Raw genomic sequence first — 23,718 nt, forward strand, 5'->3', positions numbered from 1 at the left:
GATCAGATTTGTTACAGGCCCTCAGAAGGGCTCCATGGGGACATTCCAAGAGTCTCCAGGCTGTTCAGGAGCTGGAATATCACAGGCAGAGACAGGGGCTCCACAGAGACCTCCAAGGGGTTTCTGGGGATGCTGAAGAGCCGTGTGCTCAGACGCAGTCCCAGCAATTCCATGGTGACATCCCAGGGGACCCTGGGCTGCAAAGGCACCGCTCTGTCACAGGCACTCCCGGGGGCTCCACGGTGACATCCCAGGAGTCCCCAGGCTGCCAAAGAGCCGGGATGTCACAGACACTCCCAGGGCTTCCTGTCATGGGCAGAGTGGGAGCTTCTGGCAAAAGGTTTATTTCTTCTTTGGAGAAACTCCAGCTGAGTCATGAGGTGGAGAAATGACACTCAGCAGCCATCAGATATGATCAAACCCCTCCAGGTCACCTACACTTTTAAATTCTTTCAAAGACAGGAGACTGGGAGTGGCTGGATCCAATCCCGGCCCCAGACTATGTTAAAGGTTTATGTGTGAATATTAGACAGGTGGAAGTGAAACATAATGCAATTTGTCCCACACGATTAACAATGTTATACCAGAGATATTAATATAAATACAGCTACAATTGATTCTGATCATGATTAGAGAGAAGGATTTATTTTGATCACAGAGTAAATAAAAAAAGAGTTATTTACTCCGGAGTAGAGGAGCTATAACAATTATTAGACTATAGTGCTCTAAGAAGCAATTTTAAGAAGTAAACAGGGCCTTGCTGGAGTTGTTTGAGCCCATTCCAGGCACAGCCTCCTGCTCCAGCAGGAACTGCCTTTCCTGTGCCATGGCCAGGGCAGATCCCGATGCAGGAAAAGCCCCAGGCCAGCCCCAAGCCAGGGAAGGGCTCGGGCACAAGTGCAGAGTGCCGTGCTGGGAGCTGTGCCAGGGACAGCCTGAGGCACCAAAGGCACCTTGGCAGCAGCAGCTGCTTCCAGGCCATGGCCAGAAGGCTCCCTTGGCACCCTGGCCTGGTGGCCAGCACTGCAGAGCTGCTGCTTCAGGGCTCATTTCTGGCTGGGCTCTGAAAAGCCACTGCTGCTCCAGGAGCCTGACAGGGAAGCAATTGACCCCAGCACCCTGGGGACAAGATAATAATGAAACAACTCTTCATGCCAGCAGAGACAAGGCAGGGGCAGAGGAAAGGGGAGAGCCAGGCCCAGGGGACATGGCTGCAATGGTGATGGCTGTGAGGTCAGTGCCACTGCAGCAGCCTGGCTGGCCCTCAGCAGACATTCTGGCCAGGAGGGTTGTGAGGGCACCCACCACATCAGAGAACCCACACAACAGCAATTCCATCCTTGGGGAGGGGAGAGGCTTTCACTGTGTCAGGTTGCACAGAGCTCCTGCTCATGGAGCATTCCTGGGATGGGGCATCGACTTGTCTGGAAAAGCAGTTGCAGTTTTGCGCCACTCTGATTGCAAAATATTTCCTCCTTCTAACAAATCTAAATCCATTCTTGTTCACTTTAAAGATATTGATCCTTGTTCTGTCACTGGAAGATTTGGGGGAAAATATCTTTGACCAGTGTTTCCATTTTCACAGCCCATGGAGAAGACCCAAAATCTCCCAGGATGGGGTCTGGAGGCCTCATCCCATAAGCAGCAGGTAGAGGCTGAGGGCCCTGGGCTGTGCAGCTGCAAGGCCCTGCCAGAGGCAACTTGTGCAGCCCTTTGGCCATGGCTGCTGGCCCTGGGCCTGAGGCCAGCAGGGGACAAGTGACCCTGGCAGCCCTGGGGCCTCATTGCCTCCTTGTCCCTGCTCAGCAGCCTGGCAGGGGCCGCCCCATGGTGCTGCCCTTGGCATTGCACATCCCCACATGCCAGTGGCCCGGGAAGAGCCCTGAGCAATGAGGGAGGGACAGCATCTGCCTTGCCAGGGGCTGGGGCTCAGCCCTTGGCCCTTGCCATTCCTGAAACACATCCAGCTTTGCTCAGCACCACAGACACCTTTCCCTTGCTTGTCCCCAGCTGCCATCAGGGCCTCCAGTCTTCTGCTCTGCCTGGAACCTGGGGACGCTTTCTCACTCGTGTCTCTCATTTCAACTACAAGAAACTTCAGTGTTTCCATCTGACTTGGAGCTCTTGAGGAGTTTCTGGAGCACACTCTGAGGGACTGAGTGTGATGCCAAGAGCCCCAAAGGCCCGAGAGGGTGATGAAAGTGCTGGTGCTGTGTCTGTGCTGCTGAGCTGGGCCGGGCTCCTGGCCCAGAGGCAGCTCCTGGCAAGGGCAGCGCTGCAGAGAGACAGCTCTGGCCAGGAGCAGCTCCTGAGCACAGCCCAGCAGGGCTGGGGCCCTGCCAGGGCAGCTCAGGGACACAGAGAGCAGGCCCAGACAGAGCTGCCAGGGGCTCAGCACTGGCAGGGGCTGTGGGATGTGCCAGAGGGGGCTGTGTCACAGCAGCACCTCTGTGGCTGTGTCCTGGAGCCCCAGAGCAGCTGTGATGTCAGAAAGGGGCTGTGTGACAGCTCCGAGTGGGTTGTGTGAGGTCACAGATGGGGCTGTGACATCCCAGAGTTTGTTGTGTGAGGTCCCTGAGCAGCTACGGCATCATAGAGGGGATTCTGTGACAACATAGAGCAAGCTGTGACATTGTAGTGTGGCTGTATGACATCACAGTGTGGTCTGGGTGATATCACTTATTGGGTTGTGACATCACAGAAAGGGCTGTGACACTAGAGGTTAGATAGAGAATATCACAGAGAGGGTTGTGACATCACTGAGCAGACTGTGACACCACATGGTGGTGATATGAAATCCTAAAGTGGACAGTGACATCATAGAAGATCCATGTGACATCTCAGGACAGGTCGTATGACATCACAGTGCTGACTGTGACATCACAGAGTGAACTATGACATCAAATGTTGCTGTGTGACATCACAGAACGCTATGTGACATCACAAGGTGTTTTTGTGGCATATAGGAAGAGACATGACATCACAGAAAGGTGGTGTGACATCCCAGAGCAGGTTGTGTGACACCACTGAGTGGGATGTGACATCCCTGGTGGCTGTGTGACATCTCGAGGTCACTGGGGAGGTCACTCTGCCCCGACCTCCTTCACAGTTCCCCCCAGAGAAGTCCAACGCTGCCCTTGCAGCAGCCTGCCTGCACAGAAACACTTCCAGGGCTCTCTGCATTTCCCTTCCCTCACTCTTGCCTCACTCACACACCTCCCAACAACCCACTTGGTGCTTTCAGCTGCAAGGAGTTCAAAGCTTGTCTGTTCTTCAGCAGCTGCTCTAATTCTGCCTTCAGACAACTCTGGGGTTGTGTTTATTGTAGAACTCCCTGTGTGTCTGAAACATTCCTTGTGTGGCTCTGCCTTGGGGAAGGGGAACCTCCTTGGTGGCACCTTGGGCTTGGCACACACTTGAGGAGGGTGTCTGTTTTCCATGGGGAAACTCAGCAGTTTTAGATTGCTAAAATGAAAGAAGGAAAACCCCTCTTTGCCTGAGTGCAGCCAGTTCTGTGAGCAAAGCAGGTCCCAGGGGAGTGAGGAGAGACAGGATGGGGCTGGGGAATGTGGAGCAAGGTTGTCCCCACTGGGTCAGACCTCAAGGCACAGCTTCTCTGACCTGGCCAGACCTCCTTAGGAGAGACCCTGGATCAATATCCATCACTGAATGCTGCAATCACCTCTGCTCTAAAGAGAACAGGAATAAAATATACCCTTTTAAATAGGAATACCTATTTCCTAGAAGTTCTTTGAACTATTTCTCCATAAGTATTGTAGGAAACTTTCCTAAGAACTGCACCAGACCAGAGGGAAATCAAGGCACAGCCATGGTTTGTTAGGACTTGCTTGATCCTAATGAGCCCCGTGGTGCATTTGGAGCTGAGCCCTTGAACCTCAGAGCCTGAGAGGAGATTGCACAAACCTTTCCAGGAGCCCAAGTCAGAGGAAACACCCAAAGTTTCTTGAGGCATTAATGGGTGCCACTGAGGTCCATCCCCAACACAGGCTCCTCATGGACTCCTTGGAGGAGAGAACTGGAGGCCAGGATTGCACAAAAACCTCCCAGAGACTCAGTGTGGGAAGGAAAATCCAAAGTAGCTGAAAAAGCCCTGAGTATCTCAAAGTATTGATGAGCCCCACTGAGTGTCAATGCAAAGTTCCCAAGGGACTCGTTAAAGCAGATAATTGGGGCCAGGATTGCACAAACTTCTCTTAGAGTCTGTATCAAAAGGAGATAGCAAGTATCTTAAAATAATTGAAGTACCTTGAGGCATTAATGAGCCCCACTGAGTGTTGTTACTGACAAAGCCTCTCAAGGGACTAATTACAGCAGATAATTGGAAGCTAAGGATTGCACAAAGCTCTCAAAGACTCCAAAGCAAAAGCCAAAGTCCTTTGAAAAAGCTGCAGTCCCTGGAGCATGAAGGAGCCCCCAGGGCCATTCCTGAGCAAGGCTCCCCAGGGACTCCTTCCAGCAGATCCCTGAGGCCACTGGCATGTGGGCTAGGGGGGATGCTGAGGGCAGGCCAAGGGGGTGACAGTGGCCAGCCTTGCTGGGGCTGTGCCAGGAGGCCCCAGGGCCTCAGGACAAGGTGTCTCCTCACAGCCCTTGCTGGCACAGCTTTGGCTGCTGTGGCCCAGGGCACCAAGCCTTGGCTTCTCTTTGTCCCCAGCTGTCATCAGTGCCTCCAGTTCTCTGCTCTGCCTGGGGCCTGGGGACACTTTCTCAGTCACATCCCTCAGTGGGACTCATTAAAAGTGAAAGAAACTTTGGAGTGTGATTCTGACTTGGAGTTCTTGAGAGGTTTCTTCCCCTCCCTGTCAGGGACTGATGTTCAGGGCCTCAGCACAAAGCCCCAAGAGGCTCATTAAAGTCCTGCTGCTGTGTCTGTGCTGCTGAGCTGGGCCGGGCTCCTGGCACAGAGGCAGCTCCTGGAAACCAAGAAGAGCTTCAAAAGCACATTTCTCTTGCTGAGCAGCTCTTCTGCCAGCCCAGCAGGGCTGGGGCACTGCCTGCAGCCACCCTGGGCACAGCCCAGAGGCACAGAGAGCTTCAATCAGTCAGGGCTGGGAAGGTGCTGAGAAGTGCCTGGGGCAGAATCCCTGCCAGCCCTTGACACAGGAAGCCTCTGGCTGCAGGACAATGCAGCTGCAGCTCCTGGAGGCATCTCCTAAAGCTGGAACATCCCAGTGCCTACAGACTCTGTGAGTACAGCTCTGAGTATTTCTGGTGGAGGGGAGGTGAATGCTCCTGAAGCTCTGATATGCTGAGTGTTTCTGATCTGTCATGGAATATTTCCAAGACAAGGATTTTGATAAAAATGAGGAAATTTCCTAAGACTTTGTATTCAGTTTCCTACTATTGCAGAATGGCAGGGAGGAGGAGGATAAATATTAAATTATTTTATAATAATTTATTATTATTGTTTCTTTTTATTTCTTAATTTTAAAATATTAAAGGTATTCTGAATTATAAAGGTAATACAAATTTTGACAAGTCCCTGAGACACTTTTAATGATCAGTAGGTTCACAGGAGATTGCTAATGTGCTTTCAGCCACTCTGCCCATGGACTACACCAAGTAAATTATACAGGGGCTGCATAAAAGCGAAGATCCTGCTTTTTTAATCTAATGCTCTGGGATGCCTGGATGGGAAATTGCACATAGATATTCAGCTCTCATTTCATTTCTCTATTCAACATCTTGTGACAGGTTGCGATAAATTAAAAAAAATAAATTCTCAAATCTTAACCAGGCAGTGACAGAAATCAGCACAGGGCCCCTTCCAGGCAGCATCAGTGTCGCTTTTCCTGCCTCTTCAGGGTTGCTCTGCCATTGCCATCAGAGCCTGCAGAGCCAGAGCTGCCCCTGGGCAGTGCCCTGAGCTGGGAGGGCTCTGCAGGGCAGAGCTGAGCCCCCAGAGCTGGGCTGGGCTGGGGCAGTGCTGGCAGGGTCCAGCCCTGGGCACAGGGCAGCAGCTGCTGGCAGGGACAGCTCCAGGCAGCAGAGCCCTGGGCAGGCAGTGGGGGGAAAGTGGCACCAAGCTGTGCTGGGATGTTTAAAGTCTTCTCCCAACCTAACTATTCCATGATTACTCTTTTACAGATCCCCATGCCAAGACACAGCAAATGTCTCAATGCAAATACCTGAGGGTGATTGTCCTGCACTGGTGCTGCCTGGCAGGGGCTGGGCAGGGCTGGGCAAGGAAAGGCTTTTCCTCAGGGCCTGGCTCTCTCTCCTTGCCTTGCCCAGGTGCTCCTGGCATTGCTGACAGCTCTCTGGGAATGGCAGCTCCAGCTGCAGGGGCAGGCCCAGCCCTTGGGCTCCTCCTGTGCAGGCTGGGCACAGCAATGGGATGTCCCAGCTCCCTCTGCCCCAGGAGCTCTGGGCAGGGCAGGCTGGCAGGCTGGGAATGACCCGACTCTCCTCCAGCAGTGCCATGGACAGGACCCTTGGTGTGTCCTTGGGATGCCACCCAAGCTGTCAGCTGTCTCCAGGGGACACTGGGGACAGGAGTGTCCTTGGCCAGGAGTGGGGCTGAGACTCTGAGAAAGGCTGAACCAGTTTGCTTTGCTGTGGGTCCCTCTGCTCTCAGCTGTGTCAGGCGGATTTCCAGGGGAACACAGTGCCTGCCCTCGATCTTAGAAAGGGCATCTGGGGACAGATGGAGTAACAGAGCAGCTCCCTGCACCCTCCACTGAGTTACAGCCAATGCTCCTGCATTGCACATTTCTCTCTGATCTCTCTGGGCACACCCAAACCCTCTCAAACTGCCTTTGGCTGTCACCATTCCTGAGCCCTGGGACAGGAGATGCTGCCAGGCTCCTCTGCCTCAGGAGCAGTTTGGTCTGATGCAGTCCAACCCCAGGACTGGCCCCTGACCCCATTCCCAAGACCCCACTGCTGCAGAGCAGAGCTCACTCCTCACTGTCCATGGGCAGAGCCCCTGCTCATCACAGCAACAAGGCCAGATCCCAGCAGAGCTCCAGGCACGGGGCTGAAGGAAGGGCTCTGAGAAAAGGAAAATTGGGTGGTACAGAGCAGCAGGAGCCGGGCTGGGAGAAGGGACATGGACATTGCTCAGCAAAGTCTCCCCTGACTTGTCACTGTCTCCTCTTTCAACAGGACTCCATGGCCAGAGTGAAGAAATGTCCAACAGCAGCTCCATCAGCCACTTCCTCCTGCTGGCATTGGCAGACACGCGGCAGCTGCAGCTCCTGCACTTCTGCCTCTTCCTGGGCATCTCCCTGGCTGCCCTCCTGGGCAACGGCCTCATCATCAGCGCCGTAGCCTGCAGCCCCCACCTGCACAGCCCCATGTTCTTCTTCCTGCTCAACCTGGCCCTCACTGACCTGGGCTCCATCTGCACCACTGTGCCCAAAGCCATGCACAATTCCCTCTGGGACACCAGAGACATCTCCTACACAGGATGTGTTGCACAAGTATTTTTCTTTCTGTTCTTCATCTCAGCAGAGCTTTCCCTGCTGACCATCATGTGCTACGACCGCTACGTGTCCATCTGCAAACCCCTGCACTACGGGACCCTCCTGGGCAGCAGAGCTTGTGCCCACATGGCAGCAGCTGCCTGGGCCAGTGCCTTTCTCTATTCACTGCTGCACACGGCCAATACATTCTCCCTGCCCCTGTGCCAGGGCAATGCCCTGGGCCAGTTCTTCTGTGAAATCCCACAGATCCTCAAACTGTCCTGTTCACATTCAAACCTCAGGGAACTTGGGCTCATTGCAGTCAGTGTCTGTTTGGTATTTGTCTGTTTTGTGTTCATTGTTTTCTCCTATGTGCAGATCTTCAGGGCTGTGCTGAGGATCCCCTCTGAGCAGGGACAAAGGCACAAAGCCTTTTCCACCTGCCTCCCTCACCTGGCTGTGGTCTCTCTGTTTATCAGTACCGCCTCATTTGCTCATTTGAAGCCCCCCTCCATCTCCTCCCCATCCCTGGATCTGGCAGTGTCAGTTCTGTACTCAGTGGTGCCTCCAGTCCTGAACCCCCTCATCTACAGCCTGAGGAACCAGGAGCTCAAGGCTGCAGTGTGGACACTGATGACTGGATCATTTCAGAAACATTAAACTGCTGGCCAATTCCTGTAAATAACTTGTAATAAAACTTATCTTTGATACTTCTTGGTGGTTTCATTTAGGAGGTTCTTTTACTTAGTTTTATGTTTTAAAATTGTCTTCAATAAAATGTCATTGTTTTGTGCCATTTCTCATTTTGTTTCTCTCCACCTTCCCTGTGCCCACACACTGTGACAATGAGGGGCTGTGCTCTTGGTGGCTTTAAATGAACGAAAGAATCTCACAGCAAAGTTTTCTCCAGAGATGCCCCTTTTGTTCCCTTCTCTGGAGCTGCAGCAGCAGTGTCTGTGTGCAGAGCTGGGGGCAGATCAGTGCTGGCACAGCAGCTGTGCCCAGGAGCAGCAGCACTTGGTGTTGCCAGTGCTGCTCCCGTGCCACTGCCCCGCTGCCCTCCTGGCCCTGGTGTTGCTGCAGGGCCTGAGTGCTCTCGGGGCCGGGCACAGCCCTGGGGGTGGCAGTGCCGGGGCTGCAGCAGGGACAGGCCATGGGCACTGCTGGGGCAGCGCTGACGCCTCAGGGCAGGGCCTGGGGGCTCCAGGCTCCTTGCCCAGGCTCTCTCAAGAACACGGCCAGGCCAAAGCTCAGCACAGAAAACCCCCGTGAGCAGCCCCAGGCTGGCCGTGGGCAGGCTGGGGGCAAACAGCATGGCTGGGGCTCTGCAAGGTCCCTGGGGGAGATGGGAAGGAGCAGCAGAGCAGGGGCTGATCCATCCCCACTGCGCTGGACACCCCAGGGCAGCGTCCCAGAGCGTCCTCATGGAGCTGCCAACAACATCCCCCCTGTGCAGCCCTGGCCTCTCCCCCAGCTCAGAGAGGTGCCGCATCCTTGCAGGCACAGACACGGCAGCACTGGCTCAGGAGCCCCTGTTTGCACTGCCCAGAGCAGGCGTCAGCACCCCCATGGTGCTGCTGTGGGGAGATGAACCTGAGGGAGCACAAATGCCATCAGCCCCTGGGGCCAGGAAGGGCTGGGGGACAGGAGGGAAACCACTCAGGTTTGTTGTGGCCTCTGAAGTCACACAGAAAGTTTGTTCCCATGAGCTGTGAGTTTCCTGTGCCACTGCAGACGTTGTTGCTCAGAGCCAGGGCTGCCTGGCAGCCACCCCCAAACTGCCCTGAGCATTTCCTTTGCTTCACCTTTGCTTTCTTTACTCTTCCCTGCTCCAGATTTCTTCCTGTTGCCCACCCCTGTTCCCTGCCCTGCTAACAGCCCATCCCTGTTTGCCCTTTCCTCTTTGGCCATACTCCCCATTTCAGTTCCCCAGTTGGCACCACAGGAATGTCCCCTGGGGAGCAGGATCATCCTACAAGTGCTTCAGGAATTGTCTGCAGGGTCCTGCAGGGCCTCGTGCTGCTCCCTTGCCAGAGGCAGCACAGGCCAGGGGGGCACATCTGGGCTGCTGTGTCTGGCTCTGGGGCTCCCTGTTCTGGGCAATGAGGAGGAGCTGCAGAGGCTCTGCAGGACTGACAGGATGGGCTTTGGGACCTGTGTGGAGAAGCTGAGGGACCTGGGCTGCTGCACCTTCTGAAGAGGAGGCCTAGGGCTCATCCTGCACCTGCTCCAAGGGTGGTTTGAGAGAATCACAGAATCAGCAAGGTTGGAAAAGACCTTGGAGATCATCAAGTCCGAATTGTACACTGACACACCTTGTCTTCCCTGAGCCTCCAGGATAAACAACCCCATCTCCCTCAGCTGCTCCTCACAGGACTTGTGCTCCAGACCCCTCACCAGCCTTGTTGCCCTTCTCTGGACACGCTCCAGCCCCTCCATGGCCTTCCTAAATTGGGGGCCCAGAACTGGACACAGCACTTGAGGTGCTGCTCAACCAGTGCAGAGTAGAGGGGAGGAATCCCTGCCCTGCTCCTGCTGGCCACACTGCTCCTGATCCAGGCCAGGAGCCATTGGCCTCCTTGGCCACCTGGGCACACTGCTGGCTCATGCCCAGCCTGCTGTCCATCAGTGCTCCAGGTCCCTTTCTGCCTGGCTGCTGTCCAGCCACTCTGTCCCCAGCCTTTATGTTGCATGGGTTGTTATGGCCAAAGTGCAGGACCTGACACTTGGACTTGTTAAACCTCACCTTGTTGGGTTTGGGCCCTGGATCCAGCCTGTCCAGCTCCCTGTGCAGAGCCCTCCTACCCTGCAGCACATCAACACTCCCAGCCAACCTGGTGTCACCACAGTTCCATGGGGCCCTAGAGTGTCATAATGGTCTCCAGGATTCCATGAGGCCTCCCAGGGTCACAGTGTCCCTTTGGTTCCATGAAACCCCTTGGTGTAACAAAGTCCCTTGGATCCTTGGGCCCCACAGTGTCACAATGGCACCTTGGTCCCCCAACACCCTGCAGTGTCTCAGTGGATCCTTGCTTCCATGAGGTCTCACAGTGCAGCAATGCTCTCCTTGGTTCCACAGTGTCACCATGGCCTCTTGGTCCCAAGGGCACCATGGTGTCAAACATGTTTCCTTCATTCCATGAGTCCCTGAGGAGCAACACTGTCCCCTTGGTTCCATGGGGCCCTGCAGTGTCCCAATGGCCCCATCATGACACGAGGTCCTGCTCTGTCACAATGCTCTGCATGGTTCCACAAGGCCCTGCAGTGTCACAGGGGCCTCTTGGTTCCATGAGCCCAAGGAAGAGGTGGCCTCTGGAGTAGCAAAATTCATTAGCATTCTCCAGGTGGCTGAGGATCCGTCCTCCTTAGAACAGGAATGAACAGAAATGGGCACAGCTTTCTGGCTATCCCAGCTTTGGAATGGGCCCTGGGCCTGGAGCAGGAGCAGCTCCTGAGAGCCCCAAGACCAGGGCTCTTGTGCTGGCCTGGGCAGATGGGATGGCAGGAGGGGCTGCAGAGCTCTCGGCACCTCAGGGAGAGGGGAGCAGGGCACCCAGGGAGCCTCCTTTTCCCTTGGCCAAGCACCTTCCCCCATGGCTGGGGCTGAGGCCTCTCTGAGCTGCAGCTGCTGCTGTGCCCTGCAGAGGGGCTGAGGCCGTGGGGCAGTGCCCAGAGCAGCCGGCCCTGAGCAGAGCTGTGGGGCCAGAGCCGGCTGGGCTGTGCTGGGGAGAGGCCCTGGCTGCTGCTGAGAGCTCAGGGCAGCTGGGACAGCTTGGAGGGAGCTGGGCTGGGCTCAGAGAGCCTGCCAGAGAAACCAGCAGTGTCCATCTCAGCCTGTGTGAGGGTGCAGGGGCAGGACTCATTGGCTCAACGAAGCCACACATTGTCACAATGATGTCCATGGTACCATGAAGCCCCGCAGTGTCACAATGGACCTTTGGTTCCACGGAGCCCCCAGAGTCACTGTGGTCCACTTGCCTCCATGTGGCCCTGTTGTATCACAATGGATCCTTGGTTCCATGGAGCCTCACAGTGTCAGAATGTTCTGCTTGGTTCCATGGAGCCACCCTGCGTCAGAATGTTCTGCTTGGTTCCATGGGGCCCTGCAGTGTCACAATGGCCCCTTGGTTCCATGGGGCCCTGTGCTGGTGCATTCCCCCCTCCCCTTCTCAGGCCGCCCTGCCAGCTGAGAAATGCTCCTTGGGCCTGGGCCTTGGCCAACAGCCCCTGGGCTCAGCTCCTCTGCAGCTCATCAGAAACACTGTCTGCTCCCAGGCACTGCTGCTGCCCAAGCAGCTCCTGCTTGCTTCAGGAGCAGCCCTGGGAACTGTTCCTGTTCCCTGCGTGGCACAACATCCCTGTTCTCAGCCTTGCAAAGAAAGCTGTTGATGCCAAGTGCAGCCAGGATGAAACATTGCTGTGCCTGAAGCCCCTCTCTTGGGGCCCTACAAACAGCGCTCCAAAAGGAGCCCCTTGCAGCTCTCCTGGGCCAGCCACCTCCCTCGGCGTGGGGCCTCTGTGAGCCGGGAACTCTCCCGTTTGCTGCACTCGGGGCATCCCCGAACAAGGACGGAGCCTGGGCCGATCCCCCCACTCCTCCAGGCTCAGCCCTTGGCCCGCTGGGGAGATGCCAAAGCATCCGCAGGGAGCATTTCCCTGCCCTGCAGGGGAATTTCTCACAGCTGCCTTGCACTGCCTCTTTGTGTCTGTGTGCACACACCAGTGCTGTGCCCTGGCAAATGTGGCAGAAATGCTGCTCTGGGAGGGGCTGGAGTGCCTTGGAGATCTGAGTCAGTCAGGCCTGTGGGTGAGGGTAAGTCATTAGGTAAAAGCTAAGTTAAATGCTGCCTAGTGTTGCTCTTTTTAAAGTTTAATATAAGTTATAAGCTAAGTTGAATATTGTTAAGGATTATCCCTCTGTTAAATCAAAAAGTCATAGGTTATAAATTGGGTTAAATCCAGTAAATGCTGTTGTTTTACTAAATTGTGGCATTGGAGGTTTCAGTTAAGGTTAAGGTATAACTGAAGTCCTGTTAAGTTTGACCTCTGTTAAGTGAGCCAACTCTGGGATGTTATCATGTGTTGTCATACAGCTGTACTGTGATGTCACAGAAGACTCTGATGTCAAAAATTCAACCTGTGATGTCACAGTCTGTTCTGTGACGTCACATCCAGGTCTGTGATGTCACAGAGCCACCCTCTATGATGTCAGTCTCTGCTCAATGGTCTCACACCATCCTTTATGATGTCACAGCCAGCTCTGTGATGTCATAACCCCATCAGTGATGTCATACAACCATCTCTGTGATGTCATACAGATACCCTGTAATGTCACAGCACATACTTTGACCTCAAAACCAGGTCTATGATGACATACAGCCATGCTATGATGTCACAGCCATCTCTATGATGTCACACAGTCCCCTCTATGATGCTGTAGCTGCTCAGGGACCTCACACAACAAACTCTGTCATGTCACAGCCCCAGCTGTGACCTCACACAGCCCACTCGGAGCTGTCACACAGCCCCTTTCTGACATCACAGCTGCTCTGGGGCTCCAGGACACAGCCACAGAGGTGCTGCTGGGACACAGCCCCCTCTGGCACATCCCACAGCCCCTGCCAGTGCTGAGCCCCTGGCAGCTCTGTCTGGGCCTGCTCTCTGTGTCCCTGAGCTGCCCTGGCAGGGCCCCAGCCCTGCTGGGCTGTGCTCAGGAGCTGCTCCTGGCCAGAGCTGTCTCCCTGCTGTGGTCTGTTCCCATGGCAACATCTGCCCCATTGTTATGGTCTGTTTCCATGGCAGCCATAACCAGCCCCCTGTTGCTATGCTATTTACATGACAACCATCACAGGCCCTGTTGCTATGGTCAGTCCCTTGGCAGCTCCATGGAGACCCCATGCCAGGGGTGGTTGCCATGGACACCAGCTCAGACCTGGAGCCAGAGTCCATTGCCATGGCAACCATTTGCAGTCCCATTCCCAGGCTCATGGGATCCCAGAGCCACAGAATTGGCTGAGTTGGGAGGGAGCCATGGGGATCCTCCAGTCCAACTGCTGGCCCTGCACAGGACACCCCAACAATCCCAGCCTGGGCCTGGCAGCGCTGGCCAAACGCTGCTGGAGCTCAGCCAGCCCTGGAGCTGGGAGCCTTCCCTGGGGAGCCTATTCAGTGCCCCAGCAGCCTCGCGGGAAAAACCTTTTCCTCACATCCAGCCTAAACCTGCCCGCCTCAGCTCCAGCCGCTCCCTCCACTCCTGGCCCTGGGCACCAGAGGGAAGAGGTTCCCGCAGCCCCCAGCCAGGGACCCGCTCCCAAGGCTGCTGCCATGGCAACCAGGCCTGGCACCAGCTGGGATGCTCGGTTTCCACGGGCTGGGCTTCAGGAATGGCATTCCCCAATTTCCTGCTCCTGCTGAAACCGTGCTGCTGCTCACTTCCCTCCCACCTCCCATGGAAAGCACAAAAGACAAAGATCCCAGGCTGGGATAAGAACAATTTATTGAGAACAGCAACGAGATAAGGCAAAAACAGGAACAGAAACAATTTTGGTAACAGAAAGGATAAGACAAACCATTCACAGGGAAAACTAAAATACCACCAACTGACTCTTCCTGGCCACGTATTTCCGCCTGCCAAGAAAGGACACCCTTCTCTGGTGAGAGAGAGGGAGTCCTTTTCCTGCCCCTGGCAATGACCTGAGATGGGATTGAATATAATGGACCATGATCACAGTCTCACATTCTTTGATCCCACATCATGACATTGCCATGGGCAGGAAAAGATACAGGTGTCTTCCCAGCATGGATCCCAGGGAACACGGATCACCAGGTCTCTTCCCAGTGTGGATTCTCCATGGGCAGATGAAGCTGCAGAAGTGCACAAAGCTCTTTATGTATTTTGAGGCACTTGCAGGGCTTCCCTTACCGGTGCCTCCGTTGGTGTCTGCCAAAGTTAGACCTGTCTGAGAAGCTCTTCCCACACTGGGTACACTTGTAAGGCCTCTCCCCAGTGTGGATATGTTTGTGGGTATTGAGGTTGGATCTGTGGATGAAGCTCTTCCCACATTCCCCACACTTGTAGGGCCTCTCCCCAGTGTGGATGCGCCGGTGGGTGATGAGGTGGGAGTTTCGCTTGAAGCCCTCCCCACAGTCAGGGCAGCGGAAGGGCCTCTCATCCGTGTGAATCCGCTGGTGCTGGAGGAGATGGGAGCTGGTCTTAAACCACTTCCCACACTCGGGACACTCATAGGGCCTCTCCCCAGTGTGGATGCGCTGGTGGATGACAAGTTGGGACTTGAAGCTGAAGCCCTTCCCACATTCCCCACACTCGTAGGCCCATTCTCCAGTGTGGATCATCTGGTGGCGGATCAGGGTTTTCCTCTGGCTGAAGCTCTTCCCACACTCCAAGCACTTGTAGGGCTTCTCCCCATCCTGAAGCTGCTCATGGACCACCAGCTCAAAGCCCTGGCTGGATCTCTGGCCGCCTTCCCGGCACAGGGTGGGTCTTTCCTCCTCAGAGCACCCTGGGATGGGTTTGGAGCCCCTCCTCCTGCGGGATCTCTGGGGATTTCCCTCCCCACTGGATTCCTGCACTGTGGAGCTGCTCAAAACAACCTCTTCCACGAGGTTCTGCCGTGGGGATTTGTCCTCCCTGGTCTCCATCCTCAGCTCCTTGTCTGGGGGAGGAAGGACAAGGAGAGGATGGGATTTGCCTCCGTACCAGAGGGAAGGGGAAGGAGATCCCCCCAATGCGTCCCCGGCAGGACGGCGTCGGCAGCGGGGTTGTCCTGCAGCCGGGGGCCAGGCTGGGCTGGGAGATGGAGCAGGAGAGAGGGGGAAAGGGGCACTGACTTCCTGCTCACCTGCCTGGATGTTCTGGGGCATCTTCCTCTTCCTTGCAGCCTTCTCATCCATCCAGCCAAAGTTTGGGATGGGGAAATCCTGGTTTGGGAGAAAACAAGGAATGAGCACGTTGAGTTTGAAGGTCCCTCTGTCCAAGTCCCTGTCTAGAAGTCACCGGGAATCTGGGGTGTCTTGATTTAAAAGGAAAGGTGTTTACTAAGGAAAGGAGAAGCCTCCATTGAAATTGATAAAAATGTAAGCAACAGCCCTTTCCAAATTATTATAATCTTGATTTCAAAGTGATCCCAGATAAAAATATAGGAATAACAGTTCTTTACTAAAGAAATTAAAATGAAAATGCAGCAGTACAATAGAAAAAACCCACAAAAAAAACAGCACTCTGAAAGAGTCAGAATACAACCTGATACCCTGTTGGTCAGGGTGCTGGTAGCAGTCTGATTAAATAGTGGCTGCAGTCCTCCTGGAGTGACTGATGTGCTTCTGTTGAAGCAATGATCCCATAGAAGATTGTAGCTTACCTCTGAAGTTCCGGTGCTGTAGATGGGTCTGGTCTCTCCTCTGGGAATCCAGTGGAGAAAGACTGCCTGTGGTGCTTTGATGCTCTGATTATATCCATGCAGGAATGCTTGGCTCCTCCCCCTGGGTGGAGCATCTCACAATGGGATGATGTCATTTTATCATTCCTGCACTGAGACTCAATGGCCCATTAACAGAAGATATCCCCTTGGAGGAAGGATGGGTGGTGGAAGAGATAAAGAACATTGCCCCACCTGGTTTTAACAGCTGGCCCATTAACAGAAGACATCCCCCAGTTATGAGGGATGGCTGATGAAAGAGATAAAGAAAACTGCTCCTCTAGTTTTTAACAGATGTTGACAGAATACATGCTTTTGGTTGAATCTTGCATTGCAACCCAAGACATGGGGTACATAAAAATTTTACACCACCAAAATCTGGCCCTGAAAATGCCTCCCAGGAGTTCTAGTTCCATCTCTGTTCTCTCCCTTTTGGTGTTCAGGCTTTCACCCCTGTCCCAGCTGCTGGGGGTCACACTTGTACTGTGGGTCCCCTGTCCACTCGGTCCCTGACCTCTTCTTGCTGCTGTGAGTGCCAGGAATTTGAAAACTTCCTCCCATTTCCATCTCCCCACTTAGGGATGCATGGGGTTTTTGGGGTCCCAGGGTCCCTGCTCCCCTTATTCCCTTCTTGGGGTTGCAGGGGGACCAAGGAGACCCCCCCTGGCCCTCTCTATGCAATTGAGGGTCCCACGAATCATGGTGCTCCTCCTCTCTGGGCTCCCCACTTTGGGGTCCTGGGGGACACAGGGCTCTGCTCCTCCAGGCTGCCTCTGCCAGCAGCTGCCACTGGGAACCCCAAATGTCCCCCTAAAGGACATTTTCTTCTCAGCCTTGGTGTTCTTCATTCTCCAACAATCGCCCCCAAAAACCCAACCCAGGAAGCCCCCAGGATATCTGGGCCGGGCTCCCCCTCCCTGGTCACCTGTGGGATAGGGGGGGTTTTGATCCCATGGATGGGGGGGCTGTGAATTCAGGGAGTGAATCCCAGCTTGACTGGGATATGCTGGACCTGAGATCATACTGGGATAACAAGCACCTAACTGGGATTACTAGGAGTGTCTGGGAATGGCTATGGAGATGCTGAGGGCAGCTGGGATATACTGGGCGTGTCTGTGATCATACTGGGGATGACTGGGAACACACTGGGAACAATGGGAACCATGCTGGGGACAACTGGGAGCAACTGGGAGTGACTGGGTCTACACTGGGGGCAGCTGGGCATGACTGCAACCTTGCTGGGAGCAGCTGGGATCATCTGGGAAGCGACTGAGACTATACTGGGGCCAACTGGGTGCAACTGGAATCACGCTGGGAGGAACAGGGAGCAACTGGAACCATCCTGAGGGTAACTGGCATCCTACTGGGATCACAGTGGGAGCAGTTGGGCCATACTGGGCAAGACTGGGACCATACTGGCAGCAACTGGGACTGCACTCAGGGTGACTGGGAGTGGCTGGGAGCAACTGGGATCAGGCTGGAAGCACCTGAGGAGTGATTGAGAGCAACTGGGATATACTGGGAGAGACTGAAACCACAGTGCAGGTAAATGGGAACAACTGGAACCACACTGGATAATTCTGGGAGCAGCTGTGCCCATGCTGGGGTCATACTGGGATCCTACTGGAACTAGCTGGGATCATACTGGGAGTGAGTGCAAAGGGGCTGGCTGGGACTGGAACCATGCTGGAGGTGACTGGGAGCAACTGGGCCTATCCTGGGAATGACAGGGAGTCACTCTGGCCATGACTGGAATCATGCTGGAAGGATATGGGAGTGATTTGAACCATACTGGGGGTGACTGGGTGTAACAGCAAATACTGGAAGTGACTGAGATTGTAGTGGGAGTGACTGGGAGTCACTGGGATGCTTGGCTCCTCCCCCTGGCTGGAGCATCTCACAATGGGATGATGTCATTTTATCAGTCCTGCAGTGAGACTCAATGGCCCATTAACAGAAGATATCCCCCTGGAGGAAGGATGGATGATGGAAGAGATAAAGAACACTGCCCCACCTGGTTTTAACAGCTGGCCCATTAACAGAAGATATCCCCCCAGTTATGAGGGATGGGTGATGAAAGAGATAAAGAAAACTGCTCCTCTAGTTTTTAACATTGTGATAGAATACATACTTTTGGTTACATCTTGCATTGCAACCCAAGACATGGGGTCCATAAAAATTGTACACCACCAAAAATTGGCCCTGAAAATGCTTTCCAGAAGTTTTCCATTTCTGTTCTCTCCCTTTTGGTGTTCAGGGGTTCCCCCCTGTCCCAGCTGCTGAGGGTCACACTTCTACTCGGTCCCTGACCTCTTCAGGCTGCTGGGAGTGCCAGGAATTTGAAAAGTTCTTCCCATTTCGATCTCCCCACTTAGAGATGCAGGAAGGTTTTGGGGTCCCAGGGTCCCTGCTCCCCTTATTCCCTTCTTGGGGGTGCAGGGGGACCAAGGAGACCCCCCTGCCCCTCTCTATTTAATTGAGGGTTCCTCGAATCATGGCGCTCCCCCTCTCTGGGCTCCCCACTTTGGGGTCCTCGGGGTCACAGGGCTCTGCTCCTCCAGGCTGCCTCTGCCAGCAGCTGCCACTGGGAACCCCAAATATCCCCCCAAAGGGCATTTTCTTTTCAGCTTTGGTTTTCTTCATTCTCTAATCATCCCCCCAAAAAAACCCAATCCAGGGACAGCCCAGAATATCTGGGCTGAGCTCCCCCTCCCCGGGCACTTCTGGGATGGGGGGTGATGATCCCACAGGTGGGGGCCTGTCAATTCAGGGAGTGCTTGACCTTGTGGTTCTTTCACCTTTCCCTGATCCTCCTATGTCCCTCCTTCAGGCTGAAGAAGCTGCTCAAGGAGTCAGAAGCAAAACTCCAAGTCTATTGGAGCTTCAATCAGCCCAGCTGAGGGCAGGGACTGCCAAAGGCTCCCCAGGGACTGGTGAGAGCAGATCCTGGAGGCCAGGATTGCCAGGAACCAAAGGCTCTGAGCAGGGAACTGCAATGCTGAGCCAGGCCTGGCTGGGTTGGAGGAAGCAGAAAGGCCAAGCCCTGAGCCCAGGCCTGGCCCAGCAGGGCCTGTCCCTCACGGGTGGCTCAAGGCTCTTTGTGGGGCAGTGGGATGTGAGGGGTAGCAAGGACAAATGCCATAAACCTGTGTGACACTCCAGATCCTTATGGAAACATTGGTCAGTGTGACACCATGGGAAGTTGTGGAACCAAGGGGATCATTGTGGCACTCTTGGGCCCATGGAACCAAGGGACCAGTGGGACAGTCTGAAGCCTTATGGAAACAAGAGGCCACTGTGAGCCTGCAGGGCTGTAACACCCCAGAACACTTCAGTGATGGTGGTAACCAAAGGTTCCTGTGATTGAAGATGGTGCACAGGAGAAACACCAACTAGATCTTCTCAGCATGGACAGATGTAAAGAATATTCTTAGTAGGACGGGACCCACAAGGATCATCAAGTCCAGCTCTTAATATAATGGCCCCACAAGGATTGAACCCACAACCTCGGTGATACTGGCACCATGCTCTGACCAACTGAGCTAAGAAGTCAAAATGACACAAAATTCTACTGGGAAAATATAGACGATCAAGGAACTTTGGCAAAGGGTTTAATACAACATCCAACTGAACATAAAACTCTTACCAAAGCATTAACATTGCAACGTTAGCTCATTTAACCTAAAAAGTGTTAACCCTTAAGATTTTGGGTAACATTAAGATATCCAAAAATATTCCAGGTACGTAGGATAATAAGGAGAATAAAAAGAGACCAGAAAGACAGAAGATCTACAGAAAGACACTTCCAGAATGATCCCAGTCACTCCCACTACAATCTCAGTCAATCCCAGTATGAGCTGTTGTACCAGCCACCCCCAGTATGGTTCCAGTCACTCCCAGATACTCCAAGTATGATTCCAGTAACGGCCAGAGTGACTCCCTGGCACTTCCAGGATGGGCCCAATTGCTCCCAGTCACCTCCAGCATGAGGTGGCACCTTTCCTATCACTCCCATTATGATCCCAGCTAGTTCCAGTAGGATCCCAGTATGACCCCAGCATGGGCACAGCTGCTCCCAGGATTATCCAGTGTGGTTCCAGTTGTACCCATTTACCTGCACTGTGGTTTCAGTCTCTCCCAGTCTATCCCAGTTCCTCCTAGTCACTCCTCAGGTGCTTCCAGCCTGATCCCAGTTGCTCCCAGCCACTCCCAGTCACGCTGACTGCAGTCCCAGTTGCTGCCAGTATGGTCCCAGTCTTGCCCAGCATGGCCCAGCTGCTCCCACTGTGATCCCAGTAGGATGCCAGTTACCCTCAGGATGGTTCCAGTTGCTCCCTGTTCCTCCCAGTGTGATTCCAGTTGCACCCAGTTGGCCCCAGTACAGTCCCAGTTGCTCCCCAGATGATCCCAGCTGCTCCCTGCATGGTCCCAGTTATGCCCAGCTGGAGTTGCCCCCAGTGTAGACCCTGTCACTCCCAGTTGTTCCCAGTTGTCCCCAGCATGGTTCCCATTGTTCCCTGTGTGTTTTCAGTCATCCCCAGTATGATCACAGACACTCCCAGTATATCCCAGCTGCCCTCTGCATCTCCATAGCCATTCCCAGACAGTCCTAGTAATCCCAGTTAGGTGCTTGTTATCCCACTATTATCTCAGGCCCAGTATATCCCAGTCGAACTGGGATTCACTCCCTGAATTCACAGCCTCCTCCCACCCATGAGATCATCACCCCCCCATCCCACAGGTGACGAGGGAGGGGGAGCCCGGCCCAGATATCCTGGGGGGTGCCTGGGTTGGGTTTTTTGGGGGTGATTATTGGAGAATGAAGAAAACCAAAGCTGAAAAGAAAATGCCCTTTAGGGGGACATTTGGGGTTCCCAGTGGCAGCTGCTGGCAGCGGCAGCCTGGAGGAGCAGAGCCCTGTGTCCCCGAGGACCCCAAAGTGGGGAGCCCAGAGAGGGGGAGTGCCATGATTCGAGGAACCCTCAATTAAATAGAGAGGGGCAGGGGGGTCTCCTTGGTCCCCCTGCGCCCCCAAGAAGGGAATAAGGGGAGCAGGGACCCTGGGACCCCAAAACCTTCCTGCATCCCTAAGTGGGGAGATCGAAATGGGAAGAACTTTTCAAATTCCTGGCACTCCCAGCAGCCTGAAGAGGTCAGGGACCGAGTAGAAGTGTGACCCCCAGTACAAGCATGACCCCCAGCAGCTGGGACAGGGGGGAACCCCTGAACACCAAAAGGGAGAGAACAGAAATGGAAAACTTCTGGAAAGCATTTTCAGGGCCAATTTTTGGTGGTGTACAATTTTTATGGACCCCATGTCTTGGGTTGCAATGCAAGATGTAACCAAAAGTATGTATTCTATCACCATCTGTTAAAAACTAGTGGAGCAATTTTCATTATCTCCTCCATGACCCATCCCTCATAACTGGGGGATATCTTCTGTTAATGGGCCAGCTGTTAAAACCAGGTGGGGCAGTGTTCTTTATCTCTTCCACCACCCATCCTCCCTCCAAGGGGGTATCTTCTGTTAATGGGCCATTGAGTCTCACTGCAGGACTGATAAAATGACATCATCCCATTGTGAGATGCTCCAGCCAGGGGGAGGAACCAAGCATTCCTGCATGAATGTAATCAGAGCATCAAAGCACCAGAGGCAGTCTTTGTCCACTGGATTCCCAGAGGAGAGACCAGACCCATCTACAGCACCAGAACTTCTGAGGTAAGCTACAATCTTCTATGGGATCACTGCTTCAACAGAACCACATCAGTCACTCCAGGAGGACTGCAGCCACCATTTAATCAGACTGCTACCAGCACCCTGACCAACAGGGTATCAGGTTGTATTCTGACTCTCTCAGAGTGCATTTTTTTTGTGGTTTTTTTCTATTGTACTGCTGCATTTTCATTTTAATTTCTTTAGTAAAGAACTGTTATTCCTATATTTTTATCTGGGATCACTTTGAAATCAAGATTATAATAATTTGGAAAGGGCTGTTGCTTACATTTTTATCAATTTCAATGGAGGCTTCTCCTTTCCTTAGTAAACACCTTTCCTTTTAAATCAAGACACCCCAGATTCCCGGTGACTTCTGGAGATGGACTTGGGTAGAGAGACCTTCAAACTCAATGTGCTCATTCTTTGTTTTCTCCCAAACCAGGATTTCCCATTCCCAAACCTTGGCTGGATGGATGAGAAGGCTGCAAGGAAGAGGAAGATGTCCCAGGAATCCCAGGCAGGTGAGGAGGAAGTCAGTGCCCCTTTCCCCCTCTCTCCTGCTCCATCTCCCAGCCCAGCCTGGCCCGCGGCTGCAGGACAACCCCGCTGCCGACGCCGTCCTGCCGGGGACGCACTGGGGGGATCTCCTTCCCCTTCCCTCTGGCACGGAGGCAAATCCCATCCTCTCCTTGTCCTTCCTCCCCCAGACAAGGAGCTGAGGATGGAGACCAGGGAGTACAAATACCCTCAGCAGAACCTCATGGAAGAGGCAGATTTGAGCAGCTCCACAGCACAGGAATCCCACAGGGAGGAAAATCCCCAGAGATCCCACAGGAGGAAGGGCTCCAAAACCATCCCAGGGTGCTCTGAGGAGGAAAGACCCACCCTGTGCCGGGAAGGCGGCCGGAGATCCAGCCAGGGCTCTGAGCTGGTGGTCCATGAGCAGCTTCAGGATGGGGAGAAGCCCTACAAGTGCTTGCAGTGTGGGAAGAGGTTCAGGTGGAGCAACAGCCTGATCTGCCACCAGATGATCCACACTGGGGAATGGCCCTACAAGTGTGGGGAATGTGGGAAGGGCTTCAGCTTCAGCTCCCAACTCATCATCCACCAGCGTATCCACACTGGGGAGAGGCCCTATGAGTGTCCTGAGTGTGGGAAGAGGTTTCAGACCAGCTCCCATCTCCTCAGGCACCAGCGGATTCACACGGATGAGAAACCCTTCCGCTGCCCTGACTGTGGGGAGGGCTTCAAGCGAAACTCCCACCTCATCATCCACCGGCGCATCCACACTGGGGAGAGGCCTTACAAGTGTCCCCAGTGTGGGAAGAGATTCTCAGACAGGTCTAACTTGGCCCAACACCAACGGAGGCACCACTAAGGGAAGCACTGCCAGTGGCCCAAGTGCAGGAAGAGCTTTCTCCACAGCTCCAGCTTCATCCCACCTTGGAGGACCGACACTGGGAAGAGACCTGGTGATCCATGTTCCCTGGGATCCATGCTGGGAAGACACCTCTACCTCTTCCTGCCCATGGCAATGTCATGATGTGGGATTAAAGAACATGAGGGTCTGTCCATGGCCCTGTCAGTATATTCAATCCCATCTCAGGTCATTGCCAGGGGCAGGAAAAGGACTCCCTCTCTCTCACCAGAGGAGAAGGGTGTCCTTTCTTGGCAGGAGGAAATATGTGGCCAGGAAGAACCAGTCGGTGGCATTTTAGTTTTCCCTGTAAATAATTTTTCTTATCCCTTCTGTTTCCAGAATTATTTCTGATTGTGTTAATTCGTCATCTCATTGCTGTTCTCAATAAATTATTCTTATCCCAGCCTGGGATCTTTGCCTTTTGTGCTTTCCATGGGAGCTGGGAGGGAAGCGAGCAGCAGCGCGGTTTCAGCTGAAGCAGGAAATTGGGGAATGCCATTCCTGAAGCCCAGCCCATGGGAACCGAGCATCCCAGCTGGTGCCAGGCCTGGTTGCCATGGCAGCAGCCTTGGGAGCGGGTCCCTGGCTGGGGGCTGTGGGAACCTCTTCCCTCTGGTGCCCAGGGACAGGAGTGGAGGGAGCGGCTGGAGCTGAGGCGGGCAGGTTTAGGCTGGATGTGAGGAAAAGGTTTTTCCCGCGAGGCTGCTGGGGCACTGAACA

General features: G+C 54.1%; 3 protein-coding genes across 3 annotated transcripts in view; 2 read left to right on the plus strand and 1 right to left on the minus strand.

The window, feature by feature from the left end:
- Window positions 1-15,308, minus strand: part of LOC147646611 (uncharacterized) — a 212,429-nt gene extending 197,121 nt beyond the window's left edge. The window contains exons 1-2 of the mRNA XM_086873151.1: window positions 15,276-15,308; window positions 14,352-14,861 (exon numbers count right to left, since the gene is read on the minus strand). Coding sequence (XP_086729277.1) covers window positions 14,352-14,861; window positions 15,276-15,308 — 543 coding nt within the window. The remainder of the gene's footprint in view (window positions 1-14,351; window positions 14,862-15,275) is intronic.
- The window catches only part of LOC147646604 (uncharacterized), a 518,783-nt gene that overhangs the window by 401,786 nt on the left and 93,279 nt on the right, over window positions 1-23,718 (plus strand). The gene's annotated exons all lie outside the window — the stretch shown is intronic.
- LOC147646616 (olfactory receptor 14J1-like) lies at window positions 7,152-8,087 on the plus strand. Its single transcript, XM_086873211.1, has one exon. The coding sequence runs from the start codon at window positions 7,152-7,154 to the stop codon at window positions 8,085-8,087; it is 936 nt and encodes a 311-aa protein (XP_086729337.1).

This window comes from Cyanistes caeruleus, unplaced genomic scaffold, assembly GCF_971803275.1.
Source record: "Cyanistes caeruleus unplaced genomic scaffold, bCyaCae1.hap1.1 HAP1_SCAFFOLD_89, whole genome shotgun sequence".
Taxonomy (NCBI): Eukaryota; Metazoa; Chordata; class Aves; order Passeriformes; family Paridae; genus Cyanistes; species Cyanistes caeruleus.